The sequence below is a fragment of the Linepithema humile genome, chromosome 6 (genome assembly GCF_040581485.1).
Source record: "Linepithema humile isolate Giens D197 chromosome 6, Lhum_UNIL_v1.0, whole genome shotgun sequence".
In the NCBI taxonomy this organism is placed as follows: Eukaryota; Metazoa; Arthropoda; class Insecta; order Hymenoptera; family Formicidae; genus Linepithema; species Linepithema humile.
In genome coordinates, this window is record NC_090133.1 from 10,345,403 (window position 1) to 10,364,871 (window position 19,469).

The 19,469-nt window shown below is 35.2% G+C and overlaps 4 protein-coding genes across 7 annotated transcripts; 2 read left to right on the forward strand and 2 right to left on the reverse strand.

Moving 5' to 3' along the window:
• Nucleotides 1-3: 3 nt before the first annotated feature.
• Nucleotides 4-3,596, forward strand: LOC105667561 (uncharacterized). 3 transcript variants are annotated; one of them, XM_012359405.2, is made up of 7 exons: nt 67-219; nt 578-683; nt 764-846; nt 919-1,161; nt 1,254-1,755; nt 1,858-2,067; nt 2,361-3,596. In XM_012359405.2, exons 2-7 carry the CDS (start codon nt 589-591, stop codon nt 2,563-2,565), a joined length of 1,338 nt encoding a protein of 445 aa, XP_012214828.1. In that variant the 5' UTR covers nt 67-219; nt 578-588; the 3' UTR covers nt 2,566-3,596. The 3 variants fall into 3 exon arrangements, with proteins under 3 accessions (XP_012214826.1, XP_012214825.1, XP_012214828.1); XM_012359403.2 differs by having other exon boundaries at nt 4-131; nt 764-1,161; XM_012359402.2 differs by having other exon boundaries at nt 66-219; nt 764-1,161.
• Nucleotides 2,861-9,270, reverse strand: LOC105667559 (DNA excision repair protein ERCC-6). The gene is made up of 15 exons (XM_012359400.2): nt 8,912-9,270; nt 8,541-8,788; nt 7,964-8,280; nt 7,817-7,888; nt 7,619-7,748; nt 7,298-7,450; nt 6,894-7,021; nt 6,451-6,605; nt 5,990-6,304; nt 5,666-5,863; nt 5,443-5,592; nt 5,018-5,128; nt 4,741-4,944; nt 3,815-4,622; nt 2,861-3,517 (listed from the first exon to the last, which is right to left on the reverse strand). The coding sequence occupies exons 1-15, from the start codon at nt 9,026-9,028 to the stop codon at nt 3,363-3,365; spliced, it is 3,261 nt and encodes a 1,086-aa protein (XP_012214823.2). The 5' UTR covers nt 9,029-9,270; the 3' UTR covers nt 2,861-3,362.
• Nucleotides 9,271-10,886: 1,616 nt separating this feature from the next.
• LOC105667554 (uncharacterized) lies at nt 10,887-14,832 on the forward strand. Of its 2 annotated transcripts, XM_012359394.2 has the most exons (7): nt 10,887-11,070; nt 11,331-11,599; nt 12,165-12,339; nt 12,417-12,535; nt 12,751-12,899; nt 13,148-13,322; nt 13,407-14,832. In XM_012359394.2, the coding sequence occupies exons 3-7, from the start codon at nt 12,228-12,230 to the stop codon at nt 13,467-13,469; spliced, it is 618 nt and encodes a 205-aa protein (XP_012214817.1). In that variant the 5' UTR covers nt 10,887-11,070; nt 11,331-11,599; nt 12,165-12,227; the 3' UTR covers nt 13,470-14,832. The 2 variants fall into 2 exon arrangements, with proteins under 2 accessions (XP_012214817.1, XP_012214815.1); XM_012359392.2 differs by lacking the exon at nt 11,331-11,599.
• A 625-nt stretch (nt 14,833-15,457) lies between these two features.
• Nucleotides 15,458-17,825, reverse strand: Sap30 (SIN3-associated polypeptide 30). Its single transcript, XM_012359413.2, has 3 exons — nt 16,917-17,825; nt 16,086-16,313; nt 15,458-16,011 (listed from the first exon to the last, which is right to left on the reverse strand). Exons 1-3 carry the CDS (start codon nt 17,085-17,087, stop codon nt 15,880-15,882), a joined length of 531 nt encoding a protein of 176 aa, XP_012214836.1. The 5' UTR covers nt 17,088-17,825; the 3' UTR covers nt 15,458-15,879.
• Between the last annotated feature and the right edge of the window lie 1,644 nt (nt 17,826-19,469).

The window sequence follows — 19,469 nt, forward strand, 5'->3', positions numbered from 1 at the left end:
AAGCGTCGCGACGCGAACTTCGGCATGCGATTCCAACGCCCTCTCTGTTATCTTGCGCGAATCTGATTGTCCGCTCTTTTACCGAGAATATCTTACACGATGTTTGGAGTGATTTGTAGCGGAATTGGATGGTACAGACGTTCATCGCGATTAGTAGCGTTTCACTATTATACTGCCGATTACTACGCATTATGCACATATGCTCGATAAGAATACACTGTATTTTGATCAATATTTAAGATATTTGTCAGATTTAAGTACAGATAACCTAGTGCACGAAAATTCATACTGTGTCAAACAATGATTATTCGATAAAACTTGTTATATGCTGTATATATCGTAAATACAAAAGTTGAGATTTTGCCTCGAAGTATAAGAAGACAGACTTTTTCTCTAAAAAAATGTAAACTATTTAAAAAATTCGTAATATTATGAAAGAGTTTGAAATTTTCAAATCGTTTTATCGAAACTCTGTTGTCAAGATACGATACCGTATTGTGCCAGAGTTATCTGTAATACAACTTTTGATATCTTGAAAGCTTGATTATTATCTTATATGTATATTTATGTCATACAGAATTCTTGCCTATGATGAGTGATAATCAATCTGCCAAGAGAAAGAGGAAGCAAAGTATCAAAGATTTAAGGTGTTCTGAAAACGCGACAAATGGTTTTAAGGAAAGGTAATAATAAAAAAATAAAACGATTAAATTAATATTAAGTGATGTTAAAAACTGATGCTAAAAACTTACTTCATTACTAGCCTGGAGCCATCTTGGGACTTTATAAATGTTTTTCTGGATGATGGAAAAAAAAGATTGACACGTGGAATGTTGCAGAAATTAAGTGAGCAAAATGTTACAGCTGCAAATAGAGAATCTCTTTTATCCAATAGTGTAATTGTTCTAAATAACACAGTTGAACAAGCGATGGTAGACGAGGAAACAAGTAATAGAGATGACCAAGATGTTTCAATAATCGAATGCGGCTCAAAGCCATCCTTACCTCTGCAGCAAATATCGCAGAAGAAAAAGTTGCGAAGTTCTCTGAATAAGAAAAAGAATAGATCATCGATAATATTAATAAATAACGATTTATCTGACGGCCACTCGGCGGATATGCATGAATCCATTCAATCTTCAAGCAATGGAGAAAACATAGGTGAACTCTTTACTTGCTTTTGTTAAAATTTTGATAGAAGAACTTATTTAACTTAATTCCTTTCTGGAATAATACTGTTTTGTGATATTTAGCACCGCAAATGGAGGATGATATAGTTGAACTGTGGTCAAGTTTAAAAACTAATAATAAAGGGAAGAAAAATACATTCAAAAAACGTAAATGCAACAAGATGAATAACGAAACGAGTTTTGTAATAGATACAAAACCAGACTTCAAAAATCTCAATCGTTTGAAGATGAAATCTGCAAACAAAAGGCGAAAATTGTATCACAAAAATGACAATGCTGCAATGGCGCATAATCCATTTGTCATGCAAGTGACATCTAAAGATGTCAAACAACGCCAAAGAACAAAGCAACACTACAATGATATAGATTCAAATATCAAGTTGACAAAAGTACAATCTCACAAAAAAGAGACAAAGAAAAACAAAAAGTGTCCAGCTTTGAGTCAAGTTTCAAGTTCAGCTACAAGTTTAGTTCGGAATCTGGCTTCAAGTTCAACTCAAAATGCAATTTCAACTTTAAATAAATTAAGAGAAATAGTTGTTGATGGTAGCAATGTGGCGATGGCGTACGATTCGATTTCTTTTTTATTACGCATGCGTAATCAATGATGGATTTTCTTAAAACAAAATTGTGACCGCATGATAACGAATGTTCACTTTTATTGTAGATACACGCATCACAAAGAATTTGCTGAAAAGGGTATCCAATTAGTAGTAGATTATTTTATGACAAGAGGCCATATTGTGAAAGTTTTTTTACCACTGCACATTCGGAGAAAAAGATATTCATTTCTTGAGGAGATGTACGAAAAAGGCGTCGTCGTTTTTACACCTAGTCGTAAGATCCTCGGCAGACAAATTACTCCTTACGACGATAGGTAATCGCTATTTTTATTACACATAAATAGAATATATATTTTATATTGTTTTCATATTGTACGCATAAAATATGGAAATAATTCCTGTAGAATTTTCATCACTTGTCCCATTTTTCATAACACATTGACGTATGATAAACTCATCACGCAACCGCATCCTTTTGCAGAAATATAAATCATTAATCTCAACATTTACACTTGTAAAAGCACTTTGTAAAATAAAATAATATAATCCCATCTTAATCTAATCAATATCTTTTTACATTAAAAAAAAAAAATGTAAATCGTTACAGATATATTTTGGAATACGCGACGTTGTGCAACGGAATAGTAATTTCCGCCGATCAATATAGAGATTTGTACCAGGAGAGACCAGAATGGCGTGACACGATTGAAAATCGTTTATTGACGCCAACCTTCGTCGGGGATCGTGTTATGTTTCCGGAAGATCCGTTAGGCAGGTCCGGCCCTGATCTCCATACATTTTTGCGGCACTAATACGATTACAATATGATTTTTGTTACGTTATTGATATACGCAATTTGGCGAAATTGGATATTGTGATGTCTGTTGTCGACAGACTCTTTTTTTTCTTTTGTAGTGTAATTTTGTTTTAAGTATCTGTTTTTTCCTTATTTTTTTGTACAAAATATCCGTGTGTAATGATTGAGAAAATGAATATTGCACTATTTCTTACATGCAATATTTCATATAGATATATTTTTACGATTCACATGCGTATTTTGTAAAATGATATGATATAAATTAAAAATATAACAAAGGCAAGATTAAATTATTTTTCTTAATTTTATTTGAAATAAATTACATACGCTATATATCAAAATAGATCATTTATGTTATAATTAATATATCTACAAGCTACATATTATGAAAAATAGTTTCTTATCGAAATAATGCATTTTTGTTTTTTATTGTATATTACAACATATATCGTACACTCGCAAGAAAAGTGACAAGAGTTGCGTTAATAATAATGTTTCCTATTATTAACAATATTATGAATTTAAAACACAATCTGCACGTAAAACAAAATTCGAAAAATTTCGACCTGTGTCACTTTTCTTGCAAGTGTGAAATTTGTTAAAATTGTCAACATTTATGTTGTTCCGTAAAAAAAAAAACTTATAAATTTCTATATCATATATTTACGATTTTCTTTTGCAACTTATCTTTGGAATGCAAAAATTTATACTCTATTCTGCTATAATATACAAAACAAATTAATAAAAAAAAGAACACATGCGCAAAAAAATTATCTAAATTGATTATCTATCTTAAGCTGGTCTCCAACAAGATCTTCCTGACTTACGAATAAAGTCCATGCTCTCTTGCGCCGATTCCCGTACGAAACGTTGCATTGTATTTTCATTATCATCATTATGACGGACATTCGATAATACTGCTTCGTGTTGAAAGGCTGAGCTGACAGCTGAAACATAAAATACAAAATGTATGTATATGAACGTATATATGTAAAATAGACTTTAATAAATGTATTATAATTGTAATTGTTACTTTTAAATATTAACTATAAAATTAAAAAAAAATAGAATTTATATATTAGCTTACATACTAAATCGATAAAATATGTGTTTTGCTAAATCGGTTAATATTGAAGCATTCCACTAAGTTGGATTGATTCTTTTTGTACTTAAAGTATTATAAAGATAAAAATTATAAATGGGATTTAATAAATAAATCAATATTAAATCTAAACGTTAATTACTTGATTTGGCGAACAGTTTCCTCAACACATAATCGTCATCCGCGGTCGAAACCGATTCTTCTCTCTCACGAGAACGTCCCAGGCGACGACCGATCAGACAAGAGACGCGTTCTCCCTCGAACATCGCAGAAACATTTTTTCTGCTTGAATCCTTATTATGCTTCTTGCGTTTGTGAACAGACGATGGTGTGACTTTATTGCTGATACTTGAAAGAGATTCACGTTTTCGTTCCACGGAATTATCATTTGTAGATCTCATTGGAACTACATCTTGTTCATAATCGTCTTTTTCAGACGCAGTCTCTGTTTTGTTATCTGTAACACTGCTGTTTTTCCGAACATCTGCACCCGAATTCGTATTTGAGTCTTCGTTACGGCTGCTTGGAGACTCCTGCGTGTTGATTTGATCGCAGGACAAGTTCGCTTGATCATCAGACAAATCATTTTTCGCAACAAGGACTTGAATGCGTTTCGAATTGTTATTTTGCTCGTCGTGCACACTTTCGCAAACACGGCTGTTCGCATCTTCACTTTCACTGTGCGTTGACTTTACAGCGGCGCTTATTTTCTTGCTGAGAGTCGAGGCTAATTTCCTCATTTCCTCGATTTTACTGAGAGAAAAGCCGCTGGACGCTGGACGCAGCTTGGATTCCCTAAACAAGCGATCAGACTCGGAAGACTCGCCGTCTATCGGCTCATTCAGATTGAACAGTTCCACCAAATCCGTCGTTTTGAACAATCGGCGTTGATGCGGTTCATCGAGAACTTTGTTTGACAGAAGTAACTTGAAGATCTGTCTGTGATACATCTGGAAAGAGAAAACAGATCGCACGGAATGTAGTGATCTTATGTAAAATAATGTAATAAAACGATAGTCTGCATATATTTTCATCGACAGAATTCACAGAATACGATAGTTTGCCAACCTTCTCCTCGATCGTGCCAGCTGTAATTAATCTGTAAACGGTGACTTGTTTATTCTGTCCTATTCGCCACGCACGCTCTCTTGCTTGAGCGTCTGTAGCTGGATTCCAATCAGGATCGTAAATAATCACTCGATTCGCACCGGTAAGATTCACTCCCAGGCCTCCTACACGCGTTGTTAGCAGGAACACGAAATACGACGAATCCTTAGAACAAAAAAGAAAGAAAGTTTATCGAGAAAGTTATTTTTCACTATTAAGTCTTTCAGTTAACACGTACATTGTTAAACTTGTGAATTGTTTGCTGCCGTTGTGACATCGCTGTCGTCCCGTCCATTCTCAAATAATTATATCCCTCGCGTTGCAAAAGAGATTCCAAAATGTGCATCATCTGTACGCAGAAAGAAACCATGTTCTTTTTTGCTTTAACAATTCTTGAATAATAATGACAATAATTTTCTAACGAATAAAAGTTTACAGAATCGCAAATATTGAAATTTTTGTAAAAGAATTATGTCGTTCTTAAGAATCATGTTAATTTTAATATTTTACATCTACATTGCTTATGTAAAACATCAATACATAAGATACACAACACATTGACAGTTTAAAAGACGTCTTCTTTAAATACATTCTGTGTTACTGAAACTATCGAAATTCGGCAAATGTCTCTTCGTACGCAAACGTTCTAAAAATATCACTTACCTGCCTTCCCTGAGTAAAAAGTAACACTCTATGTTTTTGTTTCTGCCAGATTTTTAAGAGAGATCGAACGACAGTCATTTTTCCAGCGCGCTTCCAGTGGCCGAATCTCTCCAATTGGTCCTCGGACAAATCGACATCTTCATCCGAGTCCTTCAATAAAACAAAGATTTGTATTTTTGTAAATAAATCAATTGTCGTTATTAGAGTAAACAGGTGTTCTCACGAGTTCTCTAGTGTATAAAAACAAGTCCGGGTGATTGCATATCTTCCTCAGCACTGACAGTGCGATAAGAAATCTTGCTCTGTATCTTCCTCTGTCATGATTATTATTCTTCTCGTGCAGGATAAAACATACGTCCTCGGAGCACAGATACTTTTTATAAAGCTTCTTTTGCTCATCCGTTAAGCTGCAGAATAATACCTGAAAAAAAAAAACATTTGCTCTGAATATTATTTATTCATTCGATTCTAAATTTATTCTAAACAGTGGACAAGATAGGTTGAACAACCAAAAGTGATATTGTGGATTTGGAAAACTAAAAATAACCTGCTCATTTTTCTCTGGCAGCGTGAGATGATGCTTTACGTCGGTCTTCGTTCTTCGAAGCATGTACGGCGTGATGGTGTCCTTCAACATAGTGGCGACCTGGAGCGCGGTGGCCTCCTGCAGCGGCGTGGCATTCGTGTAGCCGCCGCGCATTATGGGAACTGCGCAATGTTCCAGAAATACGGGCAGAGTGCCCAGTTTGCCAGGTAGAATAAAGTCAAACAGGGACCACAATTCCTTCAAGGAATTCTGCATCGGACTACCAGTCAGCAACAGTCGATGCGGTGTCGAAAATCGTTTTACAGCTTGACTCACCTGCAAAAGAATCATTTGCTCGTTTATCATGAAATGGCAATCACTTCTTTTTATTTTATCAGCACAATTGTGTCGCGAAGACATTGGCATTTGCATACATTTTTTTACAAATATTTGAAAAATTGTAAATAATATTTGCCGTTTACTTTTGCTTGCGGATTGCGAATCTTGTGTCCTTCGTCAAGAATGACGTAGTGCCATTGACTGGATACAAGCAAATCTTTGTGCCTGAGGACACCATTGTAAGAAGTGATGAGTATTCCGCCAGTTTGCAGAGATTCGATCAGATTTTTTGGATCGCCTAGAAAATATTTATAATTAACGGCTAATTAATAAAAGTGGATATAATTAAATAAACGCCTATGCTAAAGTGATGCAATTTAATTGACACGAGTGAAATGCCAATACATTTGCATCCTTTTGCAAAAGACTATTACTCATTTTATATAATAAATGTACAATAAACGCAATAAATTAACAATAATCAATAATAAATATATAAAAGAAATAAAATTGAAATTATTCCTCTTTTTTATATTGTGATAATTGCAGTGCCACAAATTAGATTAATCTTAGTACTGACACTTACCACTATAGCCACCAGAATGGTGAAGCATGATAACTCTGACGAAAGGCCACCATTCGTGAAAATGTTTCACCCACTGCTCCATTAAAGTGGCAGGGCACACTATTATAGTTGGGCCCAATCCTCTAAATCTGCCAATTGTGTGCACATATATGTTTATTTTTCAAACGCATTAATATGTTCATAATATAGACATAACAATAAAAATAAAATAAACTTTCACTCGTATTTTGTTATAGAGAAATAAATTGCTAAGAAAGCATATTAATCTAATCACAGAATTAATCCATAAATATAGAATTATAATAGAAATAAAATAAACTTTCTCACTCTTTTTCAAGAATTATATTCTACATTTGTAGATTCTTAACGAAAAAATATATTCTGGCAAAAAATATGTTCAATACCTTCCATTATTAGAGAGCAATTCGCTGCAATCCAAACCGGCGAGAAACGCGATAACTTGCACAGTTTTTCCCAATCCCATCTCATCGCCCAGCAGACCGCCCAATCTACGACTGTGTAATTCCCAGAGCCACTGAACAGCGACCTTTTGATACCTGCGTGAAGAAAATTTATACTTTGTTACAAAGAAATAAATTGTTAAGAAATCATTAACCTAATCACGTAATTGATTCGAATTAATATAAATATAAAAAACTGATTGATAAGAATAATTACAACAGTTTTCAACAGATATCAAAATTTCTCAATTTTTATCAGTTTACCTGTACAACTTTTCCCAAATACTTTGGGGCACTTTGAATATATCATCAATTTTATGCATTTTTTCATCTTTGGGATATTCATTTGATTCCATCCACTGTTTATATCTTTGATTGTCTGCATCATCTTGAGCTGGGAAAATTAAAAAAGAAAATTAATAATAATGTCATTATCCCACAAATTATTATTGCAATACACACTTCTCTTTGTGCGTATATATTCTGATTTAGCCGAGACTCTTCTTTTTTTAAGCAATGCTTTGTCTTCCACATCTGCAAAATATTTTTTTGTTATTATTATATGTACGTTTTGAGTTTATCCACGCATACATCAGATATTAATATTACCGGAATTGACTTCATCATCACTGGGAATATATTCGCTTCCTGAACTATCGTCTGCAATTTTATTTGCTGCGTTTGATGTGCCTGCTTCAACTGTAGTTTGCAAAGTATTATTTTTGGTATTCTTATTATGCGTTAATTTTTTAGATTTTTCACTTGTCCTTGTGATACATAATTTTGCTTTCTTGGCTGGCACTGAATGATCCTTGTTACAAAGTGTCTTGGATACTTTTTTCAATTTTTTTTTTTGTTCGGCAAGAGTAGCTTGTTGTTTAAAATACTTTTCAAGATCTAATAATTGAGAGCTGTTATTGACAACCCTGATAACACAAAATATAATAAACTGTTTATTTCTATAAAGATTAAGTTTTTACTCAATAAAAGGTAAATTTAATTAAAATAAATTTGGAAAAATTAAATTTTTATTTAATAAGTTAAATCTGTTAGTCATCGATTTTAATGAACAAATTAAAATAAAGATTCTTCTGTTAAAATATTAAAGTTAAAGCATTGTGTCAAGTTAAGTTTAATATTAAAACTTAATACTAAAATTGAAATTAAACTTTATTTGAATGTATACTTTTTTTGTTGTTCCAAAACAGATTGCTTCAATATCGCTTCAAAGGGAGTAATCTCTCCAATTTCAATCTGTTTTTGCAATTCTGTTTTATGATCCTTTTCTTTATTAATTTTTTCATTTTCTTCCACATTCAATTCTGTACTATTCTTTTGTGTTGCGTGTACTGTTTGAGTATTTGATCTTGTAGCATATTTAATGTCCTCTAGTACTGCTCTTAATATGCTATCTTCTGTTTTAACAGATACTATCTGCAAATATCAGCGCATGTATAAAATATTTAATAGTAAATGTTTGTACTATCACAGTGTGTTATGTGATGAGAAATAGTTTAGCATTACAACTTGAATAACAATTGAATTCTATTTAATTACCTTCTGTAAATTATCAGGAAGCTCATCGTCTAGCGTACTTTTCACGATATTCTTATCAAAATCCAACGCATCATCTTGATTATTACTGGTCTCTGTCATAGTGCAGTCACATATCATGTCATATTACGAAAACGTTTACTTGCACCATATAAATCTGGAATTGTTTGACAATGACACATGTATTCGTGCAGTGTACAGATTCATTACCGCAATACCGGAAATAAAATGCGTAAATTGATCGATTATTCGTGGAAATTGTCACTTGATAAATGATACGTTACAACCGGCTCAAAGCAACCAGCAAACTCTGCGCTGTTCCGCAATTGACAAATATTGGTTACAACCATAGACATAATAAGTATAGACTGCTCATGTCGTTCGAAGAGTATCAAGAATTTAGAAAGAGAATAAAAGCTTGAGCGACGTTGTTTTCTCTCTCACATACAAAAAGAAAGATGGTGATAGAAGAAGGTAGTTGGAGTAAAAAGGTGGAGTAAATCACTGAAATGGGCACAGAATCGCTTGTCGCGAGCCGAGAGAGAACCACATGTCGTGTATTGCTGTTCTTCTACGTACAGTTAAGTTCGAAACTTTTGAAACTGTTGTGGCGGAGTAGTAGCATTGGGCTATTATAACATACTGGAGAGAGCCTTTCCATGTGCAGTTTTTGGTACAAGGAGAGCAATAGTAGCCGGGAAGTGTCTATCCTCCTTCCACATTTACTTTGTGTATTGGTGGGGATGAGACAAATACCCCCCGGCAATATTAAATTGTCTCTTTTTACAGTGGAACCATTCTCACTACTTCATGTTAAAGAGATCAATGGGCTTTTGCGATGCATTTATAGAATGTACTTTATGGGAAGGCTCTCTTCAAGAAGTTTCCCAAAAGACATATGCATGTTTGTGCGCTGGCGTCCTGTGCTGGGCCTAGTAAGATCGAGTTGGTTTCAGTTCCATAAAATCCGAAATAAAAAATAGTAGATATGAGGTTTTCACACATAATGCACAACAATTGTTTTAGGCAAATCAGTGATAGAAATGACGGATTTCATGAAACTGAATCCAACTAGGCCCAACACAGGGCGCCAGGACACAAACTTGCATATGTCTTTTGGGAAACAAGGTACTGTTCGAAATCCGAATCAGCGATGAAGGAATGGACGATCTTATTTAGAAAAACCGGCTGAGGTCTTATTGGGCCCAACAGAGGTTCTCAGGCCCAATATCAAATCTGTTCTTTTACACGCAGAAAACTGTTTTGAGCCCGAATCTTCAATTCAAATACAGGTTTTCATCCAGATAAATCCAATCTGGGCCTTACGGGGCTCCGGCAAAATCGGCATTTTGGGCTTGTTGGAGGGGATTTAGCGAAAAATGACCAAGAACAAAATTTCCTTATTTTTTCCCGTAGAATACGAATCTGCAATAAAAAATAGATTCATTGAAAAAAATCAACTTGGCCCTAATTGGGCTCAAAGTGGGCCCCGGACTCAAAATTTAGGTAGCTCATCTGATGGCCTCCTCCAAACTCTACAACTTTTATTTCAAACATTCTTTTTGATAATGCATTGTTTTCGAGCTAATTAATAATAAATAATTAATTTTAATAATAAATTATAATAATTAATTTTTATGATTGATTCATGACGTCATTGGGCGCGTTCAGCAGAACAAATCGCTTGGTAGCAATCGAACATGATTGGCTCTTACTTTTAGAACCAACAAATCAACGTTAAGTGTTGACTAGACGACAATTCAGCAGTTGTTCTGCTGAACGCAGCCATTGCATCGCCGATAAAAGACTTGAATTCATAGTAAAATAGTGATTAATTGATCCGCGATGGATCAAAATCCATTCAATCGAAAACGCTATTCGAATACCGCCCTACGAGCGCGTAGGCCGCGCATGCGCACCCATCCCGGCCCGTTTGAGAGCACCATTGAAGCAAGGTTGCATTACTATGTGCTGAATCTTACATGGTCGAATACTAGTATAGCTAAAGTTTGTAATACACAACGGCGTCGATTGTTCTGCACGACAATAATCGGATCGTACGTAGGCGTACGAAGATTCATAGCAACGACGAGCATCGTGATATCGTAGGCACTGTCGCACGAAGAGTCACCGTGAAAATGCGCGAATAAGCGAGTTCCTAGGTAAAGAGAATAACATTCATGCAGGAGTTGTATGCGTATATGTAATAACTGCGCGCAGGCATGCATGTATATACATGCCCGTAACAATATATACGTCACGCCACGGCAACTGCCATATCTGATTCGCTCAGGTTCCAGTTTTTTCTTTTTTTCTTTTTCGGACGTCGTATTGTGTCGTTCGTGCTTATCTCCGCGACGCGTCGCGACGCCACATGCAAAGTCGAAACAGACGATCAAACTGTCGCGTCTCTTCTCAAAAGGCGGCGGATGATCATTGCGGTTGCTCCCGTGCACGATGTTCCACCACCCCGAAATGCAATAGCTGTATCGTAGGCACCATGTACACAGCTTGGTTGTTCTCGTGAAATTTTCTACGGAAGTTACACGACGTGCCTCGTAGATTTCCCCTGCCTCACAGATCATCCGTTTATTATCGCAAACCTGTCGCCGCCGCCGCCGCCGTCACCGTCGTCGTCGTCATCGTCTTCCGCTTCCGCTCCCGCTCGCGTTGCGTTCATGTTCACGTCTGGTAAGTGATTGTTCAACGCGAGTATCCTTTACGAAAATATATTTACAGATATAAAAGTTCTAATAAATGGTTACACTGGAATTTTGAAGGCAGTGAAGGGATATTGTGTGAATAAGTGATACGTCTATTTCATTTAGCTGTGTATTTTTTCTCTGTACTTGAAATAAATTGGAGTAAAAAAATAAGAATATTGTAAGAAAGTGCAGCTATAGAGCAAACTCGGCAAGAGTCCATTTGCTTTAATTATCTTCGATTTGTTTAAAATGACAGTGTTCAGACACTAAGAATTAACAATTTTAACAAATACACGTCCGTCAAGAATAATAACGAATTACGACGAGATAAATCAAAATAAAATATATTAATAAAGGCGATTAAAAACTGATATTTCCAAAATTGTTCTAAATATATAATGTTTTAAATTTTCTATTTTTTATGTTTATTATACTCTTTCACTAACTAGAAGTTTTATGTTGTTTTGAAAATTTGCGTGTTATTTAGGTTAAATTGAACAAATTTTAATACACAATGCGCATACCATAATTGAATATTACAATATTGGCAGATAATTAATAACTTGTGCTGTGCAACCCTTTAATCGTGAAAGAGTAATTGAGAGATTGCAGTCATGGAATCATCAGACAGGAAGAATGTGTATCTGACAAAAACCAGTGACAACTCCTTAAACTCTGGTATGAGAGGAGACACTATGATTGTTGGTCAGGCTAACATGACACAAGGTATTTAATCGTAAATATAACTTGTAAAAACAGCTGTGTAAATTTGGTTGCATATCGTAATGTTTGTATCTTTGTAGAGTGTGGCGGAGAAAATGTGATGAAACCTAATGTGTCTAGTGTTTCTACCAATCAAGCCAAGTGGTCCAATGGTCAGGGTAAAAATTTCATCATCAATGCGGTGCCTGTAAAGAATGAGGTAAGATCGACGCGACTCTTTGATAGCATTTAAGTTAACAACAAATTTAAACTTGTATAAAAAGCTTAATTTAAAAAAATATATACAAGTAAATCAGGGAAAAGAGAATGTGTTACTAAAATTACAGTCATGTCTAGTAATTTATATCTTTAAAATGTGTTAACATTTGCAATTAATGAATTATAATGAATATAACATACAATGAATTTTTACAGATTGTACATCTAGAGGATGGTAATGCACATTGCAACACTAAGAAAATGTATTACTACGATAGACACTACACCGGTCACGAGGAGCCCGAGAGGCCGACGCGTAGAGGAACGAAAAGATACAGGGACAAGGATGCGCCGAAACGAGCATTGTACGTTGAAAGACAGAATTTTGCTTCAAAGATATACACAAAGCATTTCATGCTTGAACATTTTTTAAAAACATTCTTGAAAGAGAAGCATTACATTTGGATAAACTGGTGTTGATGATATCATTAGAGCTATTTTCTTTGATGGAATCGGAATATATATGTAGCATCCAAGTGTCATATATTGATACAAGAAATACTCGTCTAGTAAACGTTGACTTTTATAACACTTTTGTATCAATATATTGTAGATCTGCATTTTTCTACTTTTGCCAAGAGCTACGGGGCAAGATGAGGGAGTTGCACCCTGAAATGGGAGTGGGTGACATTGCAAAAGAATTAGGAAAATTGTGGATGAGCACGGATCTGCAGACAAAGTCCAAGTACATGGCCATCGCGGAAGAGGATAGAGCCCGATACGAGAGAGTACGTTGTTTACATCGAAATTGAAATTGAATCTGGCAAATAATGAATAACGGCGAATTTAATGGAGTAATTTTTCATGTGCAGGAAATAATCGCGTATAACAAGAGAGTGAAAAATTACGACCCGGAAGAAGTTGGAGCTGTATAAGTTGTGTCATGGAACGGAAGAAAACGACGATTTCAGTCTCGTCTGAGCATTCGAGTGCTGATGCAATACATAAGATTGCACGAAAATATTACTACTAACCTAGTATTATTACTGATCGTTGTATATACTATGTACACTGTTGATATTGTCGGGAAAGAAAGAAAATTTTGGCTTTTGCAAAAATTCGTTTATATACTTACGACGGCAAGAAAGAACAGTCAGGGGACGAGATTTGTCTTATAATGAATTTCTCTCTCAAACTATATTACACACATGATTAATGTTAACCCTTCGCACTCGAGAGGCGACTCTCACTCGCCACTTGATTTCATGCAGCAACTCGAACTGGCGACTGAGAGGCGATAATAACATTGCAATGTCTATTGCCTACGTGCACTTCATAGTACAGCATTGTGTTTAAAATTATATATATATATATAAACATAAAATTATATATATATTATATATAATTAATATTTATAATATATAATTAATATTATATATATATATATATAATATATATATATATATATTATATATATATATATATATATATTATATATATATATATATAATATTATATATATTATATATATTATATGTCGTAAAAATTCAGCCAAATGATAAAATTAGTAGCAGTTTGCAAGATAAGTTCGATTTTACATTGTTTGGAGACCAAATGCACAATATTTACATATTATAAATGAGACATTTGAACATAATGAAACAGATAAGTGGTAAAGACAATGATCAAGTAATTGATCCATAAAATAGTTAATATATGTATGATTTATTTTTACGTTTTAAAAAATTTCATCAATTAACAAAAAAATTTCGAGTTGCTTTTCTATAGTAAAAAATCTTCGAGTGTAAAGGGTTAATATATATATTTACCGGCGATATATATCTCCCTAGTAGATAAGTGCAGTTAGGAGAATCTCTATTATCAGCATGCTGTTCAATCCAATGTTTGATTGAAATGTTCGATTCGTTTTTTACACTATTCAAATAATTAAACACATTCGATCAATCGAGCATTAGCATGAGATTCTACTGTATAACTTTAAGTGATAGCAAGAATAATAAATCAAACCGTAATAACTGCTACTACACTATATTAAACCATGCTAGTGGTAATGATGACACTGATATAACATTCAAGAATAATAAAATCGTATATATTGCACCATGCACCTATATTGGATGCATCATAAAATTACAGTAGATTGCTTTGCTGAGGTATATAAAAAGTAACGCGAGCGTCAGAAGTTACTCAGTTGGAATGAAAAGGAGAAATATAATCCCATTATATCATAGAACTGTGTGCAACAGTAAACTTCCAAAAAAAAAAAACAAGTAAAAATGAAGAATAATTTTAACGTTTCACAATAGCCTTGATTTTATACTTGGAAATAGTTTTAAAATACAGTGGGTAAAAAAAAGATGGTCTTTTTTATTTCAAAAAGAAATGCAAGTATTACTTCAAATGAGAACTCGAAAAGCTGATGCTTGATAACGTCAATATGCAACACTGTTCGTACTGTACAATTATTTTTTTTTTGTTCATATTATTTTATTATATTCCCGTTAAGATTTCACCGAGTATATACAGTTTTTTCATTTGCAATGAGTTTGCTAAAGTAAAGCGCTTTGACGCTGATATTTCTTTTCTCGTCATTTATTTCAAGAGTGTGTATACAAATACTTTCTTTACCCACTACAGATGTTTCTAACGAATTAAACTTACCTATACATTCGAATTTTGTACTCAGATGGATAAGAATTTTTAACGAAAGATTCCACTGAAGAAATGAAGAAGGCACAAAAGTGAGTTATGTTGTACAGTATACTTGGTTTCTTGCGACTACATATATTCATACTTATATGGCTTAGTATATATATCGGGAAATTATATTGAAATCCCAAAATAAACATATATTCTATGTATTTTGTTCTTTTTTCAATAAAGGTAAAAATATATAAAAATATTTACTTCGCAGAAATTGTTTATTTCGTACTAACTGCGCGTTTATCATTTCGGGAAATTTCCTTCCGAAATATATCGCCATTCGTGAACAGGCGAGTGATTCTTATGCATTCTGTACACGGATTTTGTTTTTATAACATGTCAGAGTATGCGCACATGATGTGATGTGTACAATGTGCGATGTGCACCCGAAAAAATATAAAATAACAGTAAATAATTTTGATATTGAAATATACATATTTGTGATAATGGTATTTACTTGCAACACACACGCACACACACACACGCACACTTATATATGTATATATTATACACAGTTTCTTATAAAATACATGTACGTATTAACAAGTAAAAATTGATATTACACTTATCACATAACTAATCTGTAATGTTAGTGACAATATCGGGAAAATTCTGTCCATGCTACGTCGTATCACTGCTACTCAGACCGTTCTTTTGATCTAACTTATTCGCATTGGTCTTCACTGTATATATAAAAAAGCTTAGGGCTTCCTTCTCCACCACGGGGATCGTCTTGAAATGCTTCATGAGAGTCTGCAACAAAGCATTCATATTTTGTTATACAAAAAAACAAAAATCACAACTCATTTTATTTTCCTTGTACGTACATCCGCTAACTGAGCCTTGTTAAGACCGGGACGTGTTGAAACCTTGTAATGCCTTTTGTATCGTCTCAGAGTACCGACTTGCAATTGGAAGAGATCAACTTCTGGGAGATCGTTGTCGGTTTCTCCGGAATCCTCCTCGGAATCCTTGCGTCTGCGTTGCTGCTGCTGCTTTGTCCTCGCGCACTGGATCACTTGTTTGTGGTAGTCGCAAATGTATATATGTCGTGCCTGTAATACCAAAGACATAATAAATATATTAGAACAGTAATAATAACCATATGTTATTACAATATGTAAAACGTTATGGTTTATAAGATGTGCTGGTCTGTTACTTTTGACATCTTCGAAACTCTGAAGTTAACTTAAAATTTTCAAAGTTTTTAAACTCTAAAGACTCGTCAAACTTTGAAGCTTAGTTTGAAACTAATATATATATATTCAAATACTGGATAAAAGTCTTCCCAGTTTCGAAAATGTCAAAGTTTGAGTACTCTTCAAATAATTTGTTGCATTTAAAAGACAGATTATGGTTTGCAGGATTTTTTTATAAATAAAACATCTCATAATAAAATATGCATACATGATAACACAATTCTTTTACATAAAATTCACATTTAACTTTTGTGAAAAATTTATGATTCTTTAAATTTGTATTGAGAAAAATTGAGAATTTGTACAATACTACACTTTGAAGTAATTTAATATACTGATAGATATCTTCATAAATAAAAATACTGTACTAACATAAATTGCAGTTAGAAATGTTACTTTAGAAAAAACGAGAAATCAACAGCTGAAACAGTGTGCCTGTTCTGTCTGTTACGTACACACCATGTGATCGAGATTGAGCTTGAGCCGTCGTTGGGTGACCGTCTTTTGGATGCGTTTACTATAGGACGCGTTGCCGGCCGGGCGAGAGCATCGTTCGCCCTCGTCGACAAGGCAGCAGATCTGGTCCGCCGCTCCGCGCGAGTCCTCCTCACCGGTGCTGAAGCCGTTCATCCCGTCACGCTGCAGATGACGGTGTTCACAGTTGCCTCGCTGTGTGCCCGGTAATGTCGTCGACGCCGACGACGGCGATTCGCGCGATTAGCGTGCTCGTGTCAAAAGTTTTCAATCGCGAAAGAGCCGGCAGTCGCGAGATAACAATGGTGATAGTGACACATTGAACGATGTTGTTGGCTCATAATTCTCTCGCGTACGCACAATCCGAGGCCCGCTCGTCGAGCCGAGCGTTCTTCCTTTTTGTTTACGGATCTGTCCGTTCCTTTTGGGACGCAGCCGAGTTTTCGCAAACACTCGTCCGAGCTGTGCCACACGACGCCGGTCGCAACGCGTTCGCTCGCGGAAAATTGACACTTGAACTGCGAACGTCGCTGCAGGAAAATCGAAGCGGGATAACTCGGTGACTTCGTATCCGGAAAGCTCACCGTCGACAGTTCTGGCGGGACACGTTAAATGTGCACGTATATACGCTGCTTTCTTTTATTATACGCTGACAATTTTCTCACGTTACGCTACTCCTAATAATACACAGAACGCGCGATTTTTTCTTATCGAAGATTTTCGTCTTGCTATGCACGCCAGCACGATGCCGATGCGCTCAGTGCCGATGCGGAGCAATGTTGATTTGAACGGAGATACATGCACACGATGATATTTTCGACTGCGCGTCGCAGGTATTCGTAGAATACTTCGTCTATATTATCACCCCTGTAGACCGGAAGCATCATGGACTAACGAACATGCAGATTCGCAAATGCAAAGTTACGTGTATTTAGCACCAGGGAATACTTTGTTCTTGATTTCTGTATGGAAGTTAACGCGACAAGCCAAGCATAAACACGTGTCCAATAGGATAATGGGTTTTCCAGTGACTTTAACTATCGACATTTTTATTCCTGATAAAAATCTCCCCATTGGACACATGGACATAGGAATATAGGGACGGAGTGTAACGTCGCGAGGGGAAAACCACTGAAGGAAGGGGACGAAGTAAACTGTGCACATTTTTGATTGGCTACTATTTGACGCAAATGCAGTTGGTCATTATTCGACGCAAAAATATTATGCAATTTGGGCAGATATAATGAGCATTTGAAGTTATATCAAGAAAAAACGTTAATTAAAATTGTTATTTTAAATATATTTTGTGAATATAAAAAATGGTGCAGTGTTTTGTACAGTCTTGTAAAAATAGATCCGACTATCAAAATTGGAAACAAAGTAATAGCGGAAATAATGTAAAAATAACATTTTACAGGTATTGAAATTATTTATTCATATTAAAGTTAATATTATATGTTTAAAGTAATATTATATATTTTATTTTAAGAGTATAAGAGAGAGAGTTGTTAAAAATATTGTTTTTTTTTCTTAGTTTTCCCAAAGATCCTAAAACTCGTACATTGTGGTTAGATATTTTGGAAATAAGTTCATCATCTATCCCAAGTACAGCTCGTATTTGCTCTGTCCACTTTGAAGAGAAATTCTTTGACAGAACATATTTGATAACTCGACTTAGATGAAATGCATTACCTAGGCTGAGTTCCACTTGGTGATCGCAACACTCGCAAACACTATCTATCTTTCTTTAACTTTCGATGAAAAACAAAGATAAAATGATTCCACAAGCGTTGCGATCGCCAAGTGGAACGTACCTCTAGTGTATAAGGCCGATTCTACAATAAGTTGCAAATACTCCGTCGCCAGTCGCGAATGCTCCGTCTTACTAAAAATAACTAGAAATAGCGCTTTCCAATTAGTAGTTGCCATCCTTCGCGACCGGTGACGGGGCATTTGCAACTTATTGTAGAACCAGCTTAATAACAAAGCGTACGTATAACGATAACCAATCAGATTCAGGCACAGTATCATGGCGGACCCCCTTGCATTTTGGCTTCACTCCCCTCGTCTATCAACCAAGTTTACGCTCCGTCCCTATATTCCTATGTCCATGATTGGACATTGTTTATCGTACATCAAACGCAATATGAATTAACCATTATACGTCTAGGAAATTTTTCGTGACGCGAGGACATTGCGCCAGCTGCAGTGCCGCGTCTTATTCTGTTTCAGCTGGCGCCATCTACGATAGAAACAATGCCTAACCTCAATAATCTAGTGTAGTCAGTTGTGACGATCTATCATCGAATGAAACAAAAGACGATACGTCGAATTGGCCGTTGAACAGGCCAAGCTTCGACAAAGTGCTCGCGACGGCGACGAAAGTGGCCGCGTTCGTCGCCGAATGACCGGCTTTGCGCGTACACACTTTCCCGCTCTTTTGACCGGCCGACATTTTATTTGGAGGGGGACAAAAAGAAATGCACCAAAACATAAAAGGTCGGCGCTGATTGGTTTACTTTTTGCGGCTTATCTGAA

Coding starts and splice junctions, on each gene's coding strand:
- LOC105667561 (XM_012359403.2), top strand. CDS start 589: ATGATGAGTGATAATCAATCTGCCAAGAGAAAGAGGAAGCAAAGTATC. Junction 684..763: donor ACAAATGGTTTTAAGGAAAG/GTAATAATAAAA, acceptor CTTCATTACTAG/CCTGGAGCCATCTTGGGACT. Junction 2,068..2,360: donor ATTACTCCTTACGACGATAG/GTAATCGCTATT, acceptor AAATCGTTACAG/ATATATTTTGGAATACGCGA.
- LOC105667559 (XM_012359400.2), bottom strand. CDS start 9,028: ATGATATGTGACTGCACTATGACAGAGACCAGTAATAATCAAGATGAT. Junction 8,281..8,540: donor GTTTTGGAACAACAAAAAAA/GTATACATTCAA, acceptor TTGTGTTATCAG/GGTTGTCAATAACAGCTCTC. Junction 6,305..6,450: donor TTCGCAATCCGCAAGCAAAA/GTAAACGGCAAA, acceptor ATTCTTTTGCAG/GTGAGTCAAGCTGTAAAACG.
- LOC105667554 (XM_012359394.2), top strand. CDS start 12,228: ATGGAATCATCAGACAGGAAGAATGTGTATCTGACAAAAACCAGTGAC. Junction 12,340..12,416: donor TCAGGCTAACATGACACAAG/GTATTTAATCGT, acceptor GTATCTTTGTAG/AGTGTGGCGGAGAAAATGTG. Junction 12,536..12,750: donor CGGTGCCTGTAAAGAATGAG/GTAAGATCGACG, acceptor GAATTTTTACAG/ATTGTACATCTAGAGGATGG.
- Sap30 (XM_012359413.2), bottom strand. CDS start 17,087: ATGAACGGCTTCAGCACCGGTGAGGAGGACTCGCGCGGAGCGGCGGAC. Junction 16,314..16,916: donor AGCTCAATCTCGATCACATG/GTGTGTACGTAA, acceptor TTGGTATTACAG/GCACGACATATATACATTTG. Junction 16,012..16,085: donor ACAAGGCTCAGTTAGCGGAT/GTACGTACAAGG, acceptor GCTTTGTTGCAG/ACTCTCATGAAGCATTTCAA.